The sequence below is a fragment of the Artibeus jamaicensis genome, unplaced genomic scaffold (assembly GCF_021234435.1).
Source record: "Artibeus jamaicensis isolate MK-2021 breed Jamaican fruit bat unplaced genomic scaffold, CSHL_Jam_final contig_723, whole genome shotgun sequence".
Classification (NCBI taxonomy): Eukaryota; Metazoa; Chordata; class Mammalia; order Chiroptera; family Phyllostomidae; genus Artibeus; species Artibeus jamaicensis.
The window spans coordinates 356768-378133 of record NW_026521938.1 but is presented as its reverse complement, the minus strand read 5'-3'; the positions used below and the strand labels follow the sequence as shown (position 1 = coordinate 378133).

The 21366-nt window shown below is 54.1% G+C and overlaps 1 protein-coding gene across 9 annotated transcripts; it reads right to left on the bottom strand.

Moving 5' to 3' along the window:
- Positions 1-4689: 4689 nt before the first annotated feature.
- On the bottom strand, positions 4690-21209 carry ZNF444 (zinc finger protein 444). Of its 9 annotated transcripts, XM_053672030.1 has the most exons (9): positions 21110-21208; positions 20431-20542; positions 18457-18663; positions 18026-18073; positions 17361-17542; positions 16477-16539; positions 11542-11886; positions 7622-7703; positions 4690-5893 (listed from the first exon to the last, which is right to left on the bottom strand). In XM_053672030.1, the coding sequence occupies exons 7-9, from the start codon at positions 11851-11853 to the stop codon at positions 5307-5309; spliced, it is 981 nt and encodes a 326-aa protein (XP_053528005.1). In that variant the 5' UTR covers positions 11854-11886; positions 16477-16539; positions 17361-17542; positions 18026-18073; positions 18457-18663; positions 20431-20542; positions 21110-21208; the 3' UTR covers positions 4690-5306. The 9 variants fall into 9 exon arrangements, with proteins under 9 accessions (XP_053528005.1, XP_053528002.1, XP_053528008.1 ...); XM_053672027.1 differs by lacking the exon at positions 16477-16539; XM_053672033.1 differs by lacking the exon at positions 16477-16539 and having other exon boundaries at positions 18504-18663.
- Between the last annotated feature and the right edge of the window lie 157 nt (positions 21210-21366).

Sequence of the window (21366 nt, the reverse complement as noted above, 5' to 3'; positions counted from 1 at the left end):
TGTATTAAAGTGTATTTTGTCTGATATAAGTATTGCTACCCCAGTGTTTTTTGTTTCCATTTGTGTATCTTTTCCATCCGTTTACTGTCAGTCTGTGTGTGTCTTTCCACTCAGAGTGAGTCCTTGCAGACAGCATATGTGAGGGTCTTGTTTTATTATCCATTCAGCCACCAGATGCCTTTTGACTGGAGCCCTTAATCCATTCACATATAAAGTAACTATTGATAGGTATGTATTTATTGCCATGTTATTATTCATATTTTAATCCCCCCCCCCTTCTCTTAAAGTAGTCTCTGTAACATTTCTTGCAAAGCTGATTCGGTGGTGACGAACTTTGTCAGCTTTTTCTCATCTGGGAGCCGGACGGCGGTGTGAACGTATCCACCCAAGCAGAATGCACCTCGCTCAGGGCAGGAGCTTGACTTGTTCACACCTGTGCCTCCAGCACAGCTGCCAGATCAGCCTCAGGGGTGCGGCGAGGCCTTGCATGACCTTGGCACGCTGTGTTTCCTTCACTAACAACTATGGCTCCCATGACTTTTCGGGGACAGGTGGGCCTGGGGGAAATTGTTGACTGTGATGATAAAGGAGGGGGTCTCTCAATAGCCACGTGCATGTCTTCAAATGTTCCTTCCCTTTGAGTTAGAAAAACCCACGCCCGCGTTCTGTGTGGGCCAGTGATGTAGTGTTCACAGAACTCTCCTAAGATTTAAAAACACAGACCCACATTTGTCTTTGAAGCTTCACCAGAGAATTCCTCTCATGTACACACACAATAAAACTTGAAAGAGGGTTCTCTGTACAGTTTACCCGGGGATCGAATCCACAACCTTTTAGTGTACAGGACGATGCTCCAATCGAGGGGCCAGGCCAGGGCCTCCTTATTTTAGACCAAAATGAAGGGATGCAATGAATTCTGCAGGGGACATGGGGGTACTATCGTTTGGGTGGGGGTTCTCCAGCACGACGAAGACCCTCCTCCTTTTCTTGCCCATCACCCACTTGATTGCAAATTTGAGTGACGAGGGTGTAGAGGTGGGGCCTTTCACATGAAGACCTGGGTTTCCATGTTCCTACCGCATGTCCGAGGGTCTCTAAACACTGGACCCGAGGCCCCAAATGGCAGCCACCTGCTGGGGCTCTTGACACGGCCCAGAACATGAGGCCTCTGCCTGACACCCCATCTGCCTCATGTTCTACTGCTTCCTCCACGTACTGGAGGAAGAAAAACATCAGATTATTTTTAAGAACAACAATATCCTCACAGAACTGTTGTGAGTACAATTAAGGATGGTGAACCCTGCATGTAAAGCAGGTGAGGAAGGGGGCCTCTGTCAAAGATCATAATCCTATTGGTAGTAATCATCCTGCCCTGGCTGGTGTGGCTCAGTGGATTGAGCACAGACCTGTGAACCAAAGGGTCGCCGGTTCAATTCCCAGTCAGGGCACATGCCTGGGTGGCAGGCCAGGTCCCCAGTAGGGGGTGCGCAAAAGGCAACCACACATTGATGTTTCTCTCCCTTTCTCCTTCTCTTTCCCTCCCCTCTAAAAATAAATCTTTAAAAAAATCGTTCCAAGTGCTGTGCTCAGGACACATGTTCCTAACCAAGGACAAACACAGAGGCTCAGAGAAGTTAAGTCACTTCCCCAAGATTGCACAGTGAGTAATGAGTAAGTAACCAGATTGAAACCCAAGCATCTGGGCTGCGGGGCCTCTTTGCACCACCATCAGGCAATCATGCTTCCCAGCGGTCACCAGCTCTCCATTTATCGATCACGGAACTGGGGACCACGGTTGGCTCCCAGGTCACCCTCAGCCGGGAGAGAGGAAGTGGCTGGCGTCTTCGCTAACTACTAACTCACGCTCACCTGCACCTTATGCCCTCACACCTCTGCCAACTCAGCAGCCAAGACCTTGCTTTTAAAGTATACATCAGATGATGTAACTCATGCCTGAAGCCTCCCAACGTCTTCCCAGCACGCCAGAAATACAACTACGTTCTCACAAACGCTCAGGACTCACCTCCTTCCACGACGCCCCTCCTGGTCTGCAGGGGCTGGCTTGCTCCTCCTGGTGGCCTTGGTCCTGGCTGGTCCCCTCCCCCTGCACTGCTGTCCTGGCGTCACCCAGGCCCCCACTCAGAGCCTTCCCTGGCTACTCCGTCTCCACGTTTCGCCCCCAAATGCCCTCTTCATCCCGTCACCCTCCTTCACTATTCTTCCTTTACTTTTCACTGTGGACCCTGTCGTAGATGTCTCCCCATTTCCCTGTGTCTGTCAGCACGGCGTTGTCTGTGCCTGTGGGTCATGCACATGTTCGCTGGCTGATCCTTTTGCCTTCTTTTATCCAGTTCCCCCACTCCCACCCCTCTGACAGCTGTCTGTCTATTCCATGTGTCCATGCCTCTGGTTCTATTTCGTTCCTGTTTATTTTGTTCCTTAGATTCCACATACGAGTGAAATCACATGGTATTTGTCTTCCTCTGACCGGCTTATTTCACTTAGCACAATACTGTCCAGGTCCCTTCCCGCTGTCACAAAAGGTAAGACTTCCTTCTTTTTTATGGCTGCGTAGTTTTCCGTGTGTAAATGTACCACAGCTTTTTTACCCTTCATCTACTGAGTGTTATTTACAATAGTTAAGATCTGGAAACAGGCTCCTTTACTTTTTAAATCGGATTTAGCGCTATTGCAACCCTGTTATTTAGGCGTCTGTTAGTTTTCTGTCTTCCTCCTCCCCCAGAAAGTTAGCGCAGAAGTGCAGGGGTACAGGGACTTCGTTTTGGCTTTCTTGGTTCTCACACCTGGCCATGCGGGTGGCAGCGAGTTGTGCCGGTTTCACGAGGCTTGCACACCTGTGCTCTCCCCGCCACGGCCACTGAGCAAGTCCAGCCCAGTCTGCTGGACAGTGGAGGTCTGGTCTTAGAAGGCTGACTTTTGCTTAGCGTTAATTCGCTACGCCTCTCTCCTTGTCTCTTCCTCATGCCTGGTGTTACCACGTGAGAGCATTCGGAAGCTGTGGGGTTAGTTTTAAGCTATTGCAGGCAAGTCAACACGCATGGCTTGACCTAGAGGAGGAAGGTCAAGAGAAAGATGTAGCTTCGGGGCTTATTCGGGAAGTGGACCAACTGGTGAGCAGTCACCCATGTAAGAGGCAGTGAAGGTGGCCCGGGCTTCCCTGTCACTCACCTCCTCAGACACCAAGAGGAAGGGGGCCTGACCTGATGCTGACCCCAGTACCTGGGCAAAGGGAGGGATATGAGGTACGTGTGGCAGCCAGAGAGGAGATGGGAAAACTCAGCTCACCTCCTCGGGGTCCAGACCCCAGAGAGTTGGAACAGAGAGGACACCATCGCCACGGCCCCATCCGGAGCCTCTGGCCACTTGCTGGTTCCTGTGAAGACTCCTGTAGGCACCAGTCTGGCTCCTCCTCACTACAGAAGCAACCCAGCTGACAGAACCACAGCCCAGGCTTTCAACACCAGCAGCCTGGCCACTTCCTCTCTCTCTGTGCCTGTTTTCTGGTCTGTTTAAGGGTAACAGCGCTGGTGCCCTTTGTTATGACTGAGTTAGTGAAGCCCTGGAAAGAGGACCTGGCCCACAGGAGACACCAGTTCCGCTGTTTTCATCAGAACCCCTTCCAGAGCCCGGCCTGGCCTCATGCGTCCCACCCCCCTGCCACAGCCATATCTTGAGGTACTGCAGCTGATGACATATCTTCTCCAAGCAAGTCTCTTCTGCTAGACAGCAGGCACGGTTACAGGGACCTCCCACAGCACCTGTGGGTGCTCATGCTGGACCAGGCCATGCTAGGCATTTTGCGCTCATTCCCTCGCTGAATTCCCAAGCCTGGACCCTGTTCAGAAAGGACCCTTATTAGCTGTCTTGCAAGGGGACACTAAGGCCAGGGACTTGCCCAGGGAACCCTTTCCTTGAGCTGGCCTGGCACCCACACAGTTTGCTGCTTGGGCACTTTCCCACTTTGTGGGTCTTGAAAAGGGGCCAGTCGCTGCTGTACACACTCAAGAGTCAGCTACTTGCTTTCCCAGACTCCCTTGCAGCTAGGGCATGGCCCTTGGCCTGGGTTTTACTTGCCAGAAATACCAGCAACTCCTGGGGGAGGACAGGCCCTGGGCCTCAGGACATTTTGAACTGAGGGCATGGGGTGATGCCACCGGTCTGCACTCAAGAGAAAACCACCACCAGTCTCACACGCCCCCTTACAGGGCCCCTGACACATGACCACTAGGCTTGTACCCCAACCCCAGGCGACTAGACTCCTCTCCTGACAAAACAGGCCACCTGGGAGACCTGCTGACAGTGATACTTGGGGGCAGTCCCCTACAAAATGGGGATGACATAACCCAATTAAGTCTTAGTAAGAGACGTGGGTACTGTTGGTTAGTTATGGAGGTAGGAGCAGACTCAGAGAGGAGTGTGACCTAAGGTTATGCAGCCAAGAGGGGTCGAGACTGGCACCTGAGCAGGCTTGGCCCCGAGCCAGGTCCCTTCCCCGGCCCTTGTCCCTGCCTCTGTGAGACAGACGCTGCTGACTGCTCCTAGGGCCCTGGGCAGGTTTGATACAGAACGTGCAGGCCCATCTTCTGCTGCACAGAAACGAGTGAGAATTCACCTCCCATGGGGTCCCCTCCAGACTCGGCAGGAACTGCTACCCCAGGGCTGAGCCCAGGCTCCCAGGGCCTCTCCCAGCTGGGGAGTTCCAGAGAACCTCTCCCCAGAGACGGCCCTGGAGAGCGGCCCCACGACAGAACCTGGGACTCTGGCTGTGCACCTCATCAGTGACTTTATTGCTCTGCAGATGCTGGTGAATCATCGCTTCCAACGTGCCCCCCCCCCCCCCAGAGCAGGCATCTCTGTCCATCTACTTTCCTGGGGCACAGGGAGGAGGGAGACCAAGAAGCCCACAGCCAGACCCCTCCCTTGCCCCCCAATCTGCCCTGTGGGGGTCTCCTAGGAACAAGACCTAGCCCCTGTCTTCAGCCTCCTCTCCACCCAGGAGCCTGCCTGCTGCTCCTCTTTGTGGCTCCCGGCCCACCTTTCTGCCCTCCCTGGGTACAGGGCAGGTGGAGAGAAGAGGCGGCGGGGAGAGGAGGGTACAGTGTGGAAGCACCTTTCACAGGGTGGGACTGGATGGGAGGTCGGGAGGGTTGGAAGAAGGGGAGCTGAACCAGAAAATGAAGTTCAGCACAGAAAAAACTAGGAAGGAACTGAGAACTGGGGCATTGGACACTTGAGGTTTAAACAAGGGAAAGGAGAGGCGAGGAGCAGGTCCTGGAGATAGACAGCTACCCCAGGGGCCATGGCGGGAAGGGCCCCCCGCCCTCGGGCCCCGGCGCGCCGGGTGTGCCCGTGGCACTGGCCGCGCGGCCATGGATGCGCTGGTGGCGCAGCACGTGCTCCCGGCGCCCAAAGCCCTTGCCGCACTCCCAGCAGGCGAATGGCCGCGCGCCCGAGTGTGTCTTGCGGTGGCGCACCAGGTGCTCGCGCCAGTAGAAGGTTTTGCCGCACTCACAGCAGGCGTGCGGCTTCTCGCGGGCGGGCAGCGGGCGCAGGGCTGGCCCGGGGATGCTGGGGTGCGTGCCGCGGTGCCGCCGCAGGTGCTCCTTCCGCCGGAAGGCCTTGCCGCACTCGGGGCAGGCGTGCGGCTTCTCGCTCGAGTGGCTCTGCCGGTGGCGCAGCAGGTGCGCAGGCTTCAGGGAGGCCTTGCCGCACTCCGGGCAGGACACGGTGCCTGCAGAGGCCAGGCAGGTGGGCAGGCCAGGCGCAGGCAAGGCCGGCGGGTCCAGCTGGGGGCTGCCCGGCTCCTGCTTGTAGGGGCGTGTGGCCTGGGCGTCCCCCATGGCCGGCTCCTCAGTCCCTGGGGCAGCATCTCCTGCCGGGCAAAGGCGCAGTCAGGGCGGGGGCGCCACGTGAGGCAGAGAGGGCAGAGCCGGGCTGAGGCAGGATGGAGGGGGTGGGGGTGCTCAACTTCAAGGTGCATTGGGGTGGGCTTCTCACTCATCCCTGTGACCTCCACAGCAGCGCCTGGTGCAGAGTGAATGCCCACCACACAGATGGGTGCATGGGTGAGGGGGGATGGGAGAATGGGAACATGGCACAGGTCACAGAAGAGGGTGGAAGAGAGAAGTGAGGGATGAATGGCAGGTCATCAGGTGGATGGATGGAGGGGAAAAGGGGTAGTTAGTGAATAAACATCCAAGAGGGGATGGGTGGGGAGGTGGCTGGTTGGGTGGTTGGCTGGGTGATGTACAAGGGGTGGGCAAGTGTCTGACTGGGCGGGCATGAGCCTCGTTTCCTTTCTCCAGTTGTTCAAACCACTCTACGAACTCCAAAGAGGCAAGCTGCCTTTGCTCTCTTATGCAAGGGCGGGCATGATGAAAACAACAGTGGCTAACATGCACTGCCCGTCCCTGTGTGCCTGGGGCAGTGCCAGGCACTTCACCTGCAGCATCTCCCCTTGTCCTCAGATGTCCGGCAGCAGCGGGCCCACATCACTGTCCCCGATGCACACCAAGGGGGGCCTGCCCAGTCCCACCCCATCCCACCACAGGAACAGCCCCGAATTCCCACCCGAGTCGCGGCCCCCTTCCCCCAGGCCCACAGCAGCCTGCACGTTGTGGTTCCTCCATCTCTGCCTTTTCGATGATGTTTCCAGTGGTTTCCCTGAGACGATGGACTCCCAGGAAGAACCACCGGCCCCTGTCCTCCATTCTCCCTGGGTCCCCGTCTTCCCCATGACCCCCATTCTTCCTGTGACACCCCTTCCTCCCCAGGTCCCTGTCCTTCCCGTGACCCCCATTCTCCCCAGACCCCTCCCTCTTTGTGGCCTCCATCCTGCTGTCCCCACATTCGACCTTGAGATGACCCTCAAGCTGCTCCATTCTGGGCTTAGGCCCTCTCCCACCTGAAGCATTGCACCTGAGCTCCCAGGACTCGGTTCCACACCGACCACCAGACTCTTCATCACCCCGTGGTAGACACCTACTCTGTCTCCCTCCTTTGACAAGGCTCAACCTCATTTCCCTTCCTCACCCTCAGGCGTGTGATCCTGACGAGGCTGGTTCCGTTCCCAACCCCCCACCCCCTGGGTATGCTCGCCAGGCCTGTGCACTTGGGGCCAGGGGCTGCTCCCCTGGCCACAGCACCCGGATCGGGAACAGCAGGACTCAGTCGGAGCCGAGGAGCTGTGACTTGGGGACATTGTGCAACTAGCTGAGAGTGTGGGTGCAAAGGTCTGGGGTCAGCCTGCCCAGCACAACCCCAGCTCTATTGGCACCTGATCTCGGGTGAGCTACCTTATTTCCGTAGCATGTCTGCAGCAACACATGTGAGGGGCGTGCGGTGGGATTTCAGCTCGCTGGCCAGAGCCAGGCCTGGCTCATGCGTCCCGAGCGCTGCTGTCCGGCCTGCCCGCCCCCTACTCTGCCCTCCATGGTGGAAGCACTGAATTCATCTCCAGCCCCTGGGGCCCCTGGCAGGGTCTGGCACACAGCAGGCACGCCGGGGATGCTCACTGAACAAATGAGTGACAGGCAGGCCAGGGACCCCACCTTGGGCTGGGGAAAAAACCGGCAGTGCAAGAAAGGGGTCAGCTGCTCACCTAATGGAGTCACCCCATCTTCTTTTTGGAGGCCGACCCTGGAGCCGTCCGTCACATCCCGAGGGGCCCTCATTGCTGGTCCCTGAAATGAGATACCATGTTCTGAATTGAGAGACCGCGGTGGTAGCCTTGACTTTCCCTCCCTCTCTTTCCCCGTCGCCTTCACCCACTTGCCAGACCCCACCACCCGCCCGATCTGGGGGAAGCCGGCTTCCCTGTGGAGGTCGCCCAGCCACCCCACGTGAGGCCCGACCCCCGCCGACACTTTAACTGCAACCTCCGGAGACCCTGAGCCAGACCCGCTAAGAGTTCCTGACCTACACAAATTGTGTGGGATACTAAACGTTTTGTTAATCCTCGAAGTTTGGGGTGGTGTTACGCAACAACAGGTAACAGATACACCTGCTCTGAATACGGCCTTTGCTTCTCACTGCTCTTTGCAAACTCCGTGACAAAATTCAGAAGAAAACCACATAAGCTACTTTTAACTCAGAGAAAAAATATAATAAAGTTAAGCTCAGAATGGGGCTTTGCCACGCCCTAATGGCGGACAGCTCCAAGCAGCGTGGCACCGGCCAGGAAGACCTGCCTATTTCCGGTTCCTGCACACTCTGGTCATGGTTCCCCTTGTCCCCGAGAAAAAGATCAGAATTCCCCTGGTGCTGATGAAGGGCTCGCTCATGAGTCACCCGCATCCGACCTGCTTCCTTCCACGTACGGGTTTCGAATGCTTTCCAACTCAAGTGATGGCTAGGGTGAGAATTAGCTGGGCCCAAAACCTCATCAGCTGGTGAGCGGACTCAGCAGGAAGCTCCCAACCTTCCACCAAAGCACTTTGTTTGGGATGTAAAAATATCCGCCCACTGTGTGGGCAGCGGCAGGACGGGCAATCTGTGGTCACCATCCTGCAAATCGGTTCCTGACCGGTCTCCTGCACACCAGGCTGTGACGAACCTGCTGCTTTGGCGGTGGGCAGCGGCCCTGCCACCCCCTCCAGCCCGACCTCTGGCCGGGCCCTCACCTGGAGCTCTGAGATCATGCCACCGCACACAGCTCCTGTGACCTGGGTGTGCCAGGCTCTCGGACCGCCACTCTTTGGCCTGGAACACCCTTTCCCAGCCCTTTCCCCATCTACTTGAGGAGCAGACACAGCCCATCCCTGACACACAGGCGGTTTACAACCCTGCTACCCAGGGACATGCCCTGGTCTGGCACCTCCCACGGTGCACTTTCTAACAGGTTCACTGCGGCCTTGCAGATGTAGAAAAAACACACACGTTTAAAACCTGTAAACCAATGCGTTTCAACACACGTATCCAGTCAGGCAACTGCCCACGCAACCCCGCTGGAGAGCACGCTGAAGGCGCCGGAAGTCGCCGTGCGCATGCGTAACCCGCCCCCATCCGGTCTCCAGGGCGCAAACAGATGCTCCCCCCCCCACCCCCTACAGCGCGGTGTTTCATTTTCTAGAACTTTGTACCAACGGAACGCACAGCAAACGTGTTTTGGAGGTCTGGTTTCTTTCACGCAACATTATTTTGCCATTAGGACGTCGGCCTATGGTTTTCTTGTCATGTCCTCAGCTTCGGGATCGGGGTGATGCTGGCCCCACAGAATGAGCTGGAAGTCGTCCTTCTTTTTCAACTTTTGGGAAGAGTCTGTCCTTTCTCCCTGATCTGTCAGACTCCCCCGAAGGAGTTGCCTGTGCCCATCTGTCTCCTCCAACAGACAACGGGGAGGTTCTGGGGGGGCCTGGAGGGGCACAGGAACTGGCTTCGATGGGATCCCTGCTGCCGATCTTTGAATAAGTAACAGCTTTGTGGAATGCGATTCATGTATCACAGGAATCGCCCACTTAAAATATGACTAAATACAACTCAGTCTATTTCGGTGTTTAATATACTCTCGAGTTGTGCCACCGTCACCACAGTCCATTTTAGAATATCCCCATCATCCCCAAAATAAATCTCGAACCCATCAACCGCCATTCTCCTTCCTCTCGGCCAGCTGCTGGGAGCCATTCGTTTACTTCCTGCCTCTGTGGACTTGCTGCCTCTGGACGCTTCACAGAAACGCGATCACACAGGACCTTTCGCTGTTCACATAATGTTTTCCATGTGTGTCCATATGGCAGTATGTCAAGTCCTTTGTTCCTTTTCATGGCCGAGTAATGCTCCACTGTGTGACCATCCACACAGAGTTTACCCACTCCTGCCTGGCGCACCTGTGGGTTGTCCCCACTCTCTGACTATCATGAGTGATGCCGCCAGCCATCCTTCACAGCCTATGTGTACATGGGCTGGGTCAACATATGTTCTCATTTCTCTTGGGTGTACACCCAGGAGGAGACAGGCTAGCTCACAGGGTACAGTGAATCCCCACTTAGCATCACCGACAGATTCTGCGACTTTAAGCAAAACGACGTATAATGCAAGCAACTTTACCACAGGCTTACTGCCATACACAAGTTCCAACAGCATCTCACCAACGTCGAACAAGACGTTATGCCAGGACCTGCTGCTGTCCCATGTCTAACCCTTTGGGCGAACAGCCAGACTGTTTTCCACGACAGCTGCCCCAAGTTACCTTCCAGCTGCTATGGAAGTGGGTTCCAGCTCCCGGTAGATGTCGAGTGAGTGAATGAATGGGTGGATGGATGAACAGCAAACCACTGGCCTGTGCCCCAAAGAGGACCGGACTGGGGAGTGTAGAGCGGGCATGGCGGGATTTTGGTGAGGCCAACCAGGTCCCTGGCTGCCTCTAGCCACAGAACTGCTTGTGGGACTGGTACCGGGTTACCTGCCACACTGTCAGTTCAGAGGGGGCTAGGCAGCACAGGGTCTCACCCCAAGTCCCCACTCAGATGGGTGGAGGCTGAGTGCGCGGCACGGAGACCCCCCCAACTTCCTGGTCCACACGTCTGCGACTGGAGGCCGGGAAGCCACACGGCCAGCAGGCTCTCCAGTAACCTCTAGGCACATTCAAGTCTCAGCACTTTCACTTCTCTGGAGGATCCCGCAGACCTCCTGGGTCTCTGGTTTGGGGTCACAGACAGACATGGAGGCTGAGCACTGCCCACAGGAAGGTATCGGGACGGAGCAGCCCTGGGCTCGCAGGGATTAGAAGCAGGAATCTAGAGCCACGGCGCATGGGTTCTATTCCTTCCATCGTCCCCTAACTAGCTGTGTGACTTTGGGCAAGTCGCTTGACCTCTCTGAGCCCTATCTCTTCATCTGTGAAACATCGAGGGCAACAGTGCCCAGTCGCAACCCCACTGGACAGCAGGGAGTCAGACAGGCCATGCCGACAGTGGGATTTACGGAGGCCTATTGGCCAAGTTGTTTCAGTGCAACCTCCAGAGGGAGCAGAGACTGAGGTCAGCCTCGGTGGTCCACTGTGCCTACACAGCCAACCCCCAACAAAAACCCCGGACACCAGGCTCTGTGAGCTTCCCTGGTGGGTGACGCTCGCTCGGTGCCCCCTGCAGGACCCCTGAAGGGGGGACCGAGAGCTGCAGACACTGGCCTTCCCCGGACCTGCCCTGCCTCCTCTTCCTGGGGCTGACCCTTCTGTGTGACCATCCATTCCTGGGGGGCAGCTTTACAGGAGCTCTGAGCCCTTCTACTGCAGTATCAAACTGAGGGTGGTCCTGCCGACCCCCAAGAGTGTCAGAGGAAGAGAATCTTGGGGACTGTGCCCTCAGCATTGCACTGCTGGCCCGATGCTCCCGCCCACAGCGTCCCCACTGGGACCTGCTCTGTGTGCTGGCTCACGCAGGGACTATCACTCCCGCAGGCCAAGGACCAGACCATCTGGAGAGCAGAGGGAAGGCTGTGAGGGGCAGGCCAGTCTCCGACCACAGGGCGGTGGCAGTGGAGGGTTGCGGGCGTGTGTGCGCGTGTGCGTGTGTGCGTGCTCACCCAGAGCTCCTCCAGCAGGGCCAGGGCCTCCTCGCCGCTCTGCGGCCGCCGGCTGCACACCCAGGCCTGGACGTCCGCGGGGAAGGCGCTCAGGAACTGCTCCAGCACCAGCAGCTCCAGCATCTGCTCCTTGGTGCGCACCTCGGGCTGCAGCCAGTCTCGGCACAGCGCACGCAGCAGGCCCAGCGCCTCACGGGGGCCCGGCGCGTCGCCCAGGTGGAAGTGGCGGAAACGGTGCCACGGCGAGTCCAGGGCCAGGACCTCAGCGGCCTGGACCTCCTGCTTCACGGGCTGCGGGGACGGAGCCTCCATGGGGGCGGGCAGACCCCAGGGCGACCACAGCACCTGTGGGGAGGGATTTCCAGCACGGTGAGAACCCGGCCCAGTCATTCCAGAAGCCATCACCTCCTGTCACTGAGGGGACAGCAGCAGGGGTACAGATGGACACACCCTACTATCCCCACTTAGGAGCACAGTGAGCTGGTGTAAGCAGTGTCCTCTCCTTCTGCCTCAGTTTCCTCCCCTACAAAACAAAGTGCCTGCCTGCCTGGTATGGTCGAGGAAGGGCTGCCCCCCAGGTGGTGCTGCTAAGAATCCTATGGTGCACGTGCTGGCCCCAAAGGTTGACACTGCCGAGGCTGAGAAACCCCGGCCTGGAAGTGTGGTCCTTGAATGGTCTGGGGATGCTGTGGGTGCTGAGACCCTCGCGGGACATGGTGAGGTCAGAACCGTTGTTATCGTAACACTAAGATGTCATCAACCTCTTTCCCTTACGTGTCCCCGTGTATACGGTAGGGTCCTCGGAGGCCGATGGCCGCAGGCTGAATGCAGAGCAGATATGAACACCCAGCTCTCTCATGTCAGACTTTGGAGAGATTCGGGAGAAAAGAAGCCACTTTTCCAACTCTTCCTTTTGGGAAACATGATTATTTTTCACCATAAAAATGTTACAAGCAGCCCTGGCTGGTGTAGCTCAGTGGATTGAATGAGGGCTTGTAAACCAAAGGATCGCTGTTCAATTCCCAGTCAGGGCACGTGCCTGGGTTGCAGGCCAGTTCCCAGCAGAGGACACATGAGAGGCAACCACACACATATTTCTCTCTCTCTCTCCTTCCCTCCCCCCTCTAAATAAATAAAATATTTTTTAAAAATGTTACATGCAAACACAGGAAGGCTGATTACTGATATCTCTAAATGCATTATTTAGTCCTTTGAAATTTGCTTGCCCTTCATTTCTAACGTGATACATGCCAAAAGCCCTAATTCCCATAAACAAAAGTGCTTTTAGAGCTTTAATAATTTTTAAGACTATAAAGAGGTCCTGAGTTCAAATTGTAAACCCCTGGCCTGGAGCTGGGGTCAGCAAGTGGCCACTGGGGGGCAGAATCTGGCTGGGAGCCTTTTAATTTCTATTATTTAAATTTTTTAAAATGATTCGGACTGGATTAATTAAACGGTTAAGAAATAAGCTCTGTCACTTCCAACTTCCAACTCTGCCATTGATCTGCTGTGTGATCTTGAACACACGACTTGCCCTCTCTGGGCTTAATTTCTCCACCTGTAATAGAGGACTCATCACGGCTCCTTCTCCATAAGGAGTTCGGGAAGTGGGCAGCGCTTAGAGCTCAGCCAACACCTGTCTCCTCCAGGCTCCTAACCTTCACACTGTGGAATTCGGGCTAGATTATTCTAAACTGTGGCAGGCGTCCTTTGCCATGGAAAATGTTGAACTTCTACCCACCAGATGCCAGTAGGATCTTCCCAGTTGTGACAAGCTAAATGTCTCTAGATATGGCCCTGTGTCCCCTGGGGACAAATATTTACTCAGAGCACCGGGGCTCCGGAGCAAATCCCAGCTCTGCCGCCGACCCACTAGTTGACCTTGGACAAGGGACACCCGCACCTATGACACATCGCACCTGTGCTCCTGGGCCTAAAATCACCCTAGCCCAAGAGTCTCAGTAAAAAGTCGCAGAAGTTCAATATTTTCCGTGTCAAAGGATTCATGCTGGGGACAGCACCTGGGCTAAGAAAGAGTTAGTTATTTCAATTATTGGAGGCCGGGTGCGGGGCTGATGCTGTTATTAACAAAATAAGCACACGCATTTAAAATCTAGCTACAAATTAGAATAGGCGTAAAAGTAGAAAGCAAAAGATGGTGGTTACTGGCTGACTGGGGGAGACGAGGGGCGCGGGCAGCCTCGGATGATAATAGCAAACACAGACCTAATTAATGAATTCAATTCCTTGCAACAAGCTGAGGAAGTGGGGGGGCTCTTCTTCAAGAAAAAAAAAAAACAGGAAAGAGGTCATCAGGAATCGTACAACGTATAAAAGGGCGTGGAAAAAAGCACACAAAAGGAACCACTAGCGCCCATCCTGGTGGGGATCACGACCCCCTTTCCCCAAACCTAAGCCCCCTTTCCCCAAACCTTTCCCACGGGTCCAGGAGGTCCTACATTCGTCCTTAGGACCCAGCAACCCATCCAAGCGGGGATCCCCGCCCCTTCCCCCCTTGCCCCCACTTCCTAGCCCCTCCCCAACTCCGCTCTCTCTGTTTCCAACTCTTCCCCGTAGAGCCCCCCCAACCTCGGGGGTCCACAACCCTCCCCCTCCCGCTCGCTCTCCCATCCCCCGTTCTCACCACCCCCTTCACCCCAGGCCCCTTTTTATACCCTCCCCCAACTCGCCCATCCCTCCCTCCGCTGGCTTCCAGCACCCTCTCCCCAAAGTCCAATCGCCCCCACAAATCCCTCCCTCATTTTCTCCGCTCGCTCACCTTACTCTCTCAGGCGGATCCCCCTAAGACGCCCTCACCTCCTCGCACATGCGCACAAAGTTCACAGGGACTCAATACCCCAGCAGGCTTTGCGCCAAACTCCTCTGGGACCCTCCCCACCAAACACACCGGGAACCCAGTAGGTCTTTCCCTTGACGAACCACCCCCCAGCACCCGGGCCTCACCAGCACTACATTTCCCAGGACGCCCCGCGGCAATAGCGGCTTTCTATTGGCTCTCGTCTTGGAGACTAGCAGTTGCCCACCCTCGAATGGCTCCTCCAGGCAGAACTACATTTCCCAAGATGCAGCGAGTGCTGCCTGCGGCCCATTGGCCACCGCTAACACAGCCTCACCTAGCACAACAGACTTTAGACTACATTTCCCAGAAGGCAGATAGGGCTTCTCTTGGTTCGCAAGGGGAATTTAAGCATGCGCAGCCCTGAGAATGGCGAGCCGATGGAGGGAGAAAGAGCGGCTGTGGCGGCCGTTGTCGTGGAGACCCAAAGAGGCCGGATGCTGCTGGGCATTTGAGAAATGGCGACCCCGATCTGTGTGGACTAGGGAGGAGGAAGGACCAGGGCCAGAGCTCTGCGCAGATCATTGCGGGGGGGTGGGGGGGGGTTCGCATTTCCTTGATAACTGGTCGCCTCTCACCCCTCCCCAACACGGCGAAAGTCACAAGGTCCCGGGTTGGTGCAGCCTCCGGACTTGATCCAGGCACCCTGGCTCGCCTCTGTCTACATGTACGTGGCACCTGGCCTCAGTTTCCCCTTTGTGAATTGGGCAAGAGTACTACGTGCCACATGTCCCCAAAGTGTTCCCGTCAGACACGGCGACCGCCTTAGTTTCCCCATCTCAAAAACGGGAAGAAGTTTTGAGAGAGAGGCTAGAGCTCCGTGTCTGGCAGGTTCCAGGCAGCGTGGACCCCGGAGAAGCCATCGCCACGTCTACACCAAGTGTCCTACTCTGGGTGGCGTGGGTGAGACAAACCCACCAGTTCGGGACGACGTGGGACACAGGCAGGAACAAGCACTGCTTAAGTGGACAATAACTAGGGCTTCGCCAGCAGTTGGTGGCTGAGTCATACCTTTCTGCCCCAGGCTGGGGGGCCTCACCTCCCGCCACCAGCCACTTCTCTGTCCTGCCTGGCCTCTGATTTACGAGTTTCAGCTGCACCGGCCTTTCGGCTCCAGGGAGCACAGGTCCTGTCCCTGCTCTGATCCCAATGCCCTCTTGACTCTCCACTTGGATTTTTTAAAACAAGTAACATTGAATATTATTTTGTATGTTTCAGATGTACAGCATATTGATTAGACAATCATATAGTACTTCACGAAGTGTTCCCCCGATATTTCCGGGACTCTGGCCCCATCCATAATTATTACAACATTATTGGCTATATTTCCTGTTCTGTACATTACATCCCTGTGACTATTCTCATTTGTATTTCTTAATCCCTTCACCTTTTTCACCCATGCCCCCAGCTGTGTGTGTCAACTGTGTCTGTTCTCTGTATCTAAGAGTTTTGGTTTCGTTCCTTTTGTATTTAGATTCCACATATAAGTGAAATATTTGTCTTTCACTGACTTATTTTACTTAGTTTAATACCATCCATGTTATCAACAAATGGTGAGATTTCATTCTTTTTTTTATGGTCAAGTAATATCCTATTCTATATATGTACTACAGGTTTGAAAAAATTGATTTTAGGGGGAGAGAAGGAAAAACCCACCATTTTTTGGTTCCACTTATTTATGCATTCATAAGTTGATTTTTATATGTGCCCTGAGTGGGAATTGAACCTGCACTGTTGGGGCATGACAATGCTCTACCCAACTGAGCTACCCAGCCAGGGCTACACCATGCTTTTTCATCCACTGATACACTGATGGGCACTTAGGTTGTTTCCAAAACTTGGCTATTGTAAATAATGCTGCAATGAACATGGGGGTGCACATGTGTTTTCAATGTAGTGTTTAGGATTTTTTCAGATAAATACCCAGAATCCACTTGGATTTTCTAATAGGCATCTCAACAAAGAGAATATTTCATGCCCCCATCTCCCTCAGTAAAGAAACTTCCCATCTCCCCCATCTTAGCAAATGGATCCATCATTCATCCAAATATCCAGGGCAAACAGGGAAGGGTCCCTACTACTCATTGTCCTGTTCCATCACCCCCGACATCATATCCATGCCCAGGTCCTGTAGGCTCCATCTGCAAAATAAGAGTCAGCATGGGTCTGCTGCTGACCACCTAATCACCTGGTCTCAGTCCCTGTGACTGTCACCCGAGCAAGTGCATGGGCTCATGGTCTTGCTCCCACCATGGCCAACTCCCACCCCTGCACCCCGGTCCCTTGCGCAGCTGGAGCAATCTTGTTCTTTTAATTGTAAAGTGCACATAACAAAGTTTAGCATTTTAACCATCTTCAAGGATACAGTTCCATGGTGTTCACATTGCTGTGCCAACCAGCACCACCATCCAGCCACAGAACTCTCATCGTAGTCCCAAACCCACACTCTGTCCCCATTCCACCCCCTCCCCCAGCTGCTGGCACCTACCACTCCACTTTCTGTCCATGAATTTGATGATTCTAGGGACCTCCTATTGAGGCAGGATGGTAAGCTGGTAAAAATTCCAAGGCAAGTGGAATGGGAAAACTGAGAGAAGATAATTAAACAAGGCCAAGCAACTTGAACAATTTACAGCTGGCTAGTGAATCTCAAGAACTTATCTTCCCTAAACAAGGGAAGTTAAGGGAAGACACTTGAGAACAAATGGTTTATACCTCTCCTCCCTGACCAGGGGAATACACAGCTGAATCACCCTGGTCAGAGAGATAGGGGACAGAGACCCAATTAACGCCATTTTTGCCGGATAAACCCAAGGACAGATGAAGTCAGGGGAACAAATAACAAAAACTTGATCAGAGCCAGGCAGACCCAAGAAAAATGTAAAGCAATGAAGGTGACCAGAGAATAATCCCAAACTCCCTTATGCGCTCATTTTGATGCATCAGCATATTAAAAACACACCTGGAGCCCTGGCTGGCGTAGCTCAGTGGATTGAGCGCAAGCTGTGAACCAAGGGGTCGCTGGTTCGATTCCCAGTCAGGGCACATGCCTGGGTTGGGGGCCGGGTTCCCAGTGGGGGCCACATGAGAGGCAACCACACATTCATGTTTCTCTCCTTCTCTTTCTTCCTCCTTTCCTTCTCTCTAAATAAATAAATAAATAAAAGCTTAAAGGGCCTTACCTAAGAAAAAGAAGATAAAAAAGATGAACAGTGAAAGGACAACAAACTCACAATTATCAACAACCACACCTAAAACAAAAGTAAATTAAGAGAACAGCTAGATCAGGAGTGAACCGTAGAAATGAAGATCACGTGGAGGATTAGCAACAGGGGAGTGGGAGAAGGAGAAGGGGGGAGAAGGTACAGAGAATAAGTAGCATAGATGGTAGGTAGAAAATAGATGGGGGGGCAAGAATAGTATGGGAAATATAGAATCTAAAGAACTTGAGACACGTGGTCATAAACTAAATGGGGGAATGTTGGGGGAGGGGTGTGCAGGGTGGAGGGGAATGAAGGGGGGAATAGAACAAATGTAATGGCATAATCAATAAAAAAAAATATATATTTATCCTTAAAAAATAATAAAAATAAAAGCTTAAAAAACCAAAACAAAACCCACACATACCTGGAAAGCCGATGAATATTCTGCTAAACCCTCCCCTAAGATTCTCACCTGCAGAAGAGAGATTAAAAAGCCCTCAAACCAGCAGGGGCTCACTCTGGAGCAGACCCATGCCTCCCGCCCCACCCCCACATGAAATTGTTACTGTCCTTCTCCTACATTCAAAGGGTCCCCGTGAGACCTGCAGCCAGGGAGGCGGTGGGCAGTGTGGCAGCCAGAGCTGGGCTTACCCCGCTCCTGTCTCCAAGGCCCCGTTTTTCTCTGACTTCCCAGTGAGCTGATAGCAGCCCCACCCTGGCTCGCTCCTTTCCTACAACTTCTCTAGGGAGCCAGCGCAGCCTGCAGAGGCAGCCTCTCTCCTGCTGCTCCTTCTTCCCTAAGTCCTTCCTTAGAGTCACTGTCCCCAGCCTCAATCAACATCCTCTCAGAGTCACCTGGACTCGTGTTGCGAAATCATTCCTGCACAAAGTCAAGAACCCACACGCTCCAGGCCGGTCCCCGTCCGGTGACACTGGGGAGTCACATATTAGTTGTCCTTTATGTGACTGTTGTTTCGTGGAGTTTGACGTCTTCCAGGTTCATCCTTGTTGTAGCATCTGGCGGAATTTCTGGGGTGTTTTTTTTAATCCTCACTGGAAGATCTGTTTATTGGTTTTAGAGAGAGGAAGGGAGAGAAAAACATTGATCAGTTGCCTCCTGTTATGTGCCCCCATGAAATCGAACCCGCAATCTTTTGGTGTATAAGATGACACTTCAAAGGAGCAAACTGGCCAGGACAAATTTTCCTTTTTTTTTTTTTTTTTTTTTACAGCTGAATAATATTCTGTTGTATGCCTGGGCCACAGTGTATTAGTCCATCCATCCGAAGGCTCTTCTTAAAACAGAGCCCTAGGTGGTGTAGCTCATTGGCCTGAGCACTGGCCTGCAAACCAAAGGGTCGCCAGTTCGATTCCCAGTCAGCGCACATGCCTGGGTTGAGGGCCAGGTCCCCACTGGGGGACACACAAGAAGCAACCACACACTGATATTTCCCTCCCTTTCTCCCTTCCTTCCCCTCTGTCTAAAAATAAATAAAATCTTGACAACAAAACTTAAGTACAGTCATGTCACTCATTTGCTTAAAACTGCGCAGCAAACCCTGGCTGGTGTAGCGCAGTGGATTGAGCTCGGGCCTGCGAACTGAAAGATTGCGGTTTGATTCCCTGTCAGGGCACATGCCTGGGTTGCAGGCTGGTTCCCTGCAGGCCACTTCCCAGCAGGGGACGCATGAAAGGCAACCAACCATACATTGATGTTTCTCTCCTTCTCTCCTTCCCTTCCCTTCTAAAGATAAGTAAGTAAAATCTTAAAAAAACAAAAACAAAAAACCCAAACAAACCTGCGCAGCATAAACCCTTGACCCTGGCCTGCAAAGCCCCACATAATTGTACCCCTTCCACCCCAGAATTCCTCTGGCTTACATGGTGCCTTTGCGCAAATAAGAAAAAGGTGCTCTTGAGAAGGGCCACAGACGTGAGCCAGGTATATGAGGAGCGTGCAGCTCCCATATCCCGCTGGGCTGGGAGTCTGTAGGGCGCGTGCGCGGGTTCAGCAGGGCTTCAACCCAGCACCACTCCCCGGGCAGGACTGCGTGCCCCACCAGGTGGGCCACGTGCACGCACGTGCCTCTGGGTCAGGTGCCCAGAACTGCACCTGGAAGACCATTGCAAATGCAAATTCTCAGCCCCCACCGCGGCTGCCCGAAGACTCACTGAATCAGAAAGAACACCTTGGTTATTCTTTAGTTGACTTACAGCTGAGAACTAGTCACAGCAAGCCCCACGTGGATGCAAATGGATCCCCACACCCACCACGGAGTGAACACAGCTGATTTGACCACGCAACGTCCTGTCCTAGGCTCATGTACTGGGCGCCCCCTCTGAAGCAGATGCTGGGCAGGTCCGGGGGGAGGGGGGGAGGATACAGACGCCGGGTCCATACCGAGTTTCGGCCGCTCACTGCGCGTGGGTGTGTGCAAGACCACCGCCCAACACCCCCTCCCCAGCTGGGACACTCTGGGCAAACCAGGTGAGAGGTGTGTTCGTCTGACTTGTAGACCACGTGCCCTCGGGGTCCCAGGGAAACAATGAGACACCGCCCCCACCTCTAAAACACGGGTCCTGCTTATTGGCCTACGCAGAGTAGACACCCCATTGTTGCCGGTGACTGGTGGGGGCTGAGGTGGGACTCCGTTCTGGCCAATGAGTGTGAAGGCAATTTCCTGGGCGAGGCTCTCGCAGCTCTTAAAAGAGAGGTGTCCAGCCTGTATCCGTGGGTGATGCTTTGAATTGTGGGAGCCATCGGGGTGCCGCGAACGGAGGGAGGGGTGACAGGGGACTGATGGGGAGCGGACCGAGCCCACCTCTTACCTCCCAACTTCCTCTATGTGAAATAGTATGTCCCCTGGAGCTGCTCTATTCTTGAACCCAGAAGTGACAAGTCACACATATCCAGGGTCCATTTCGCGGGATGGACAGTTGCCTAGAGCACCAAACAGAGTTTAATATTCTGTGGTCATTCTGAACTGTTTTCTAATTTTTTAAATTATTTTTTAGAAAGGGAGGGAGAAAGAGAGGGAGAGAAACGTCAATGTATGGTTGCCACTTGCATGCCCCCTACTGGGGACCTGGCCTGCAACCCAGGCATGTGCCCTGACTGGAAATTGAACCTACCACCCTTTGGTTCGCAGGCCCACACTCAAAAAGTTTTTATTTATTGGTTAGAGAGAGACGTTGTTGTTTCACTTGTTGATGCATTCCTTGGTTGAGTCTTGCATGTACCCCCCACGGAGGATCGAACCCATAACCTTGGTGTATCCAGGGCGCTGCTCTAACCAACTTAGCTACCCAGCCAGGGCACCCTAAAATCTTAATTTTTTTTTTTAACGTGGAGCTGCATTTTTCCATCCCTGATTTGTGCAGCATTTCCACACCAGCACCGTCTCTTCAGCACTAAAGCGGCACCATCAACCTTCATGAAGGGCGCACTGAAGGGGCGACCCCCTGGCTGGTCTTCCTCCTCCTCTTCACCAGCTAACTTATGACATACCTCGGAGTTTAAGTGCTGCCTCTTCTTTGAAGCCTTCTCGGACTACTCCCCACTCCAATAACCCTGAGAAGCACCCCCAGGAGCTTCCCCGGTGCCCTTTCTGTCCCCATCTCCTGCCTGGGCTGTTTATTTGGCGTGTCCGGCCCGCCTACCCAACGCGTGAGCAAAACAACAGTGTTGCCAGCTCCCAGGTGGGGCCTGCTGCGTAAACAAGAACTGAGAGAAAAAAAAAAACAACCAACCTTCTCGCCCTAATT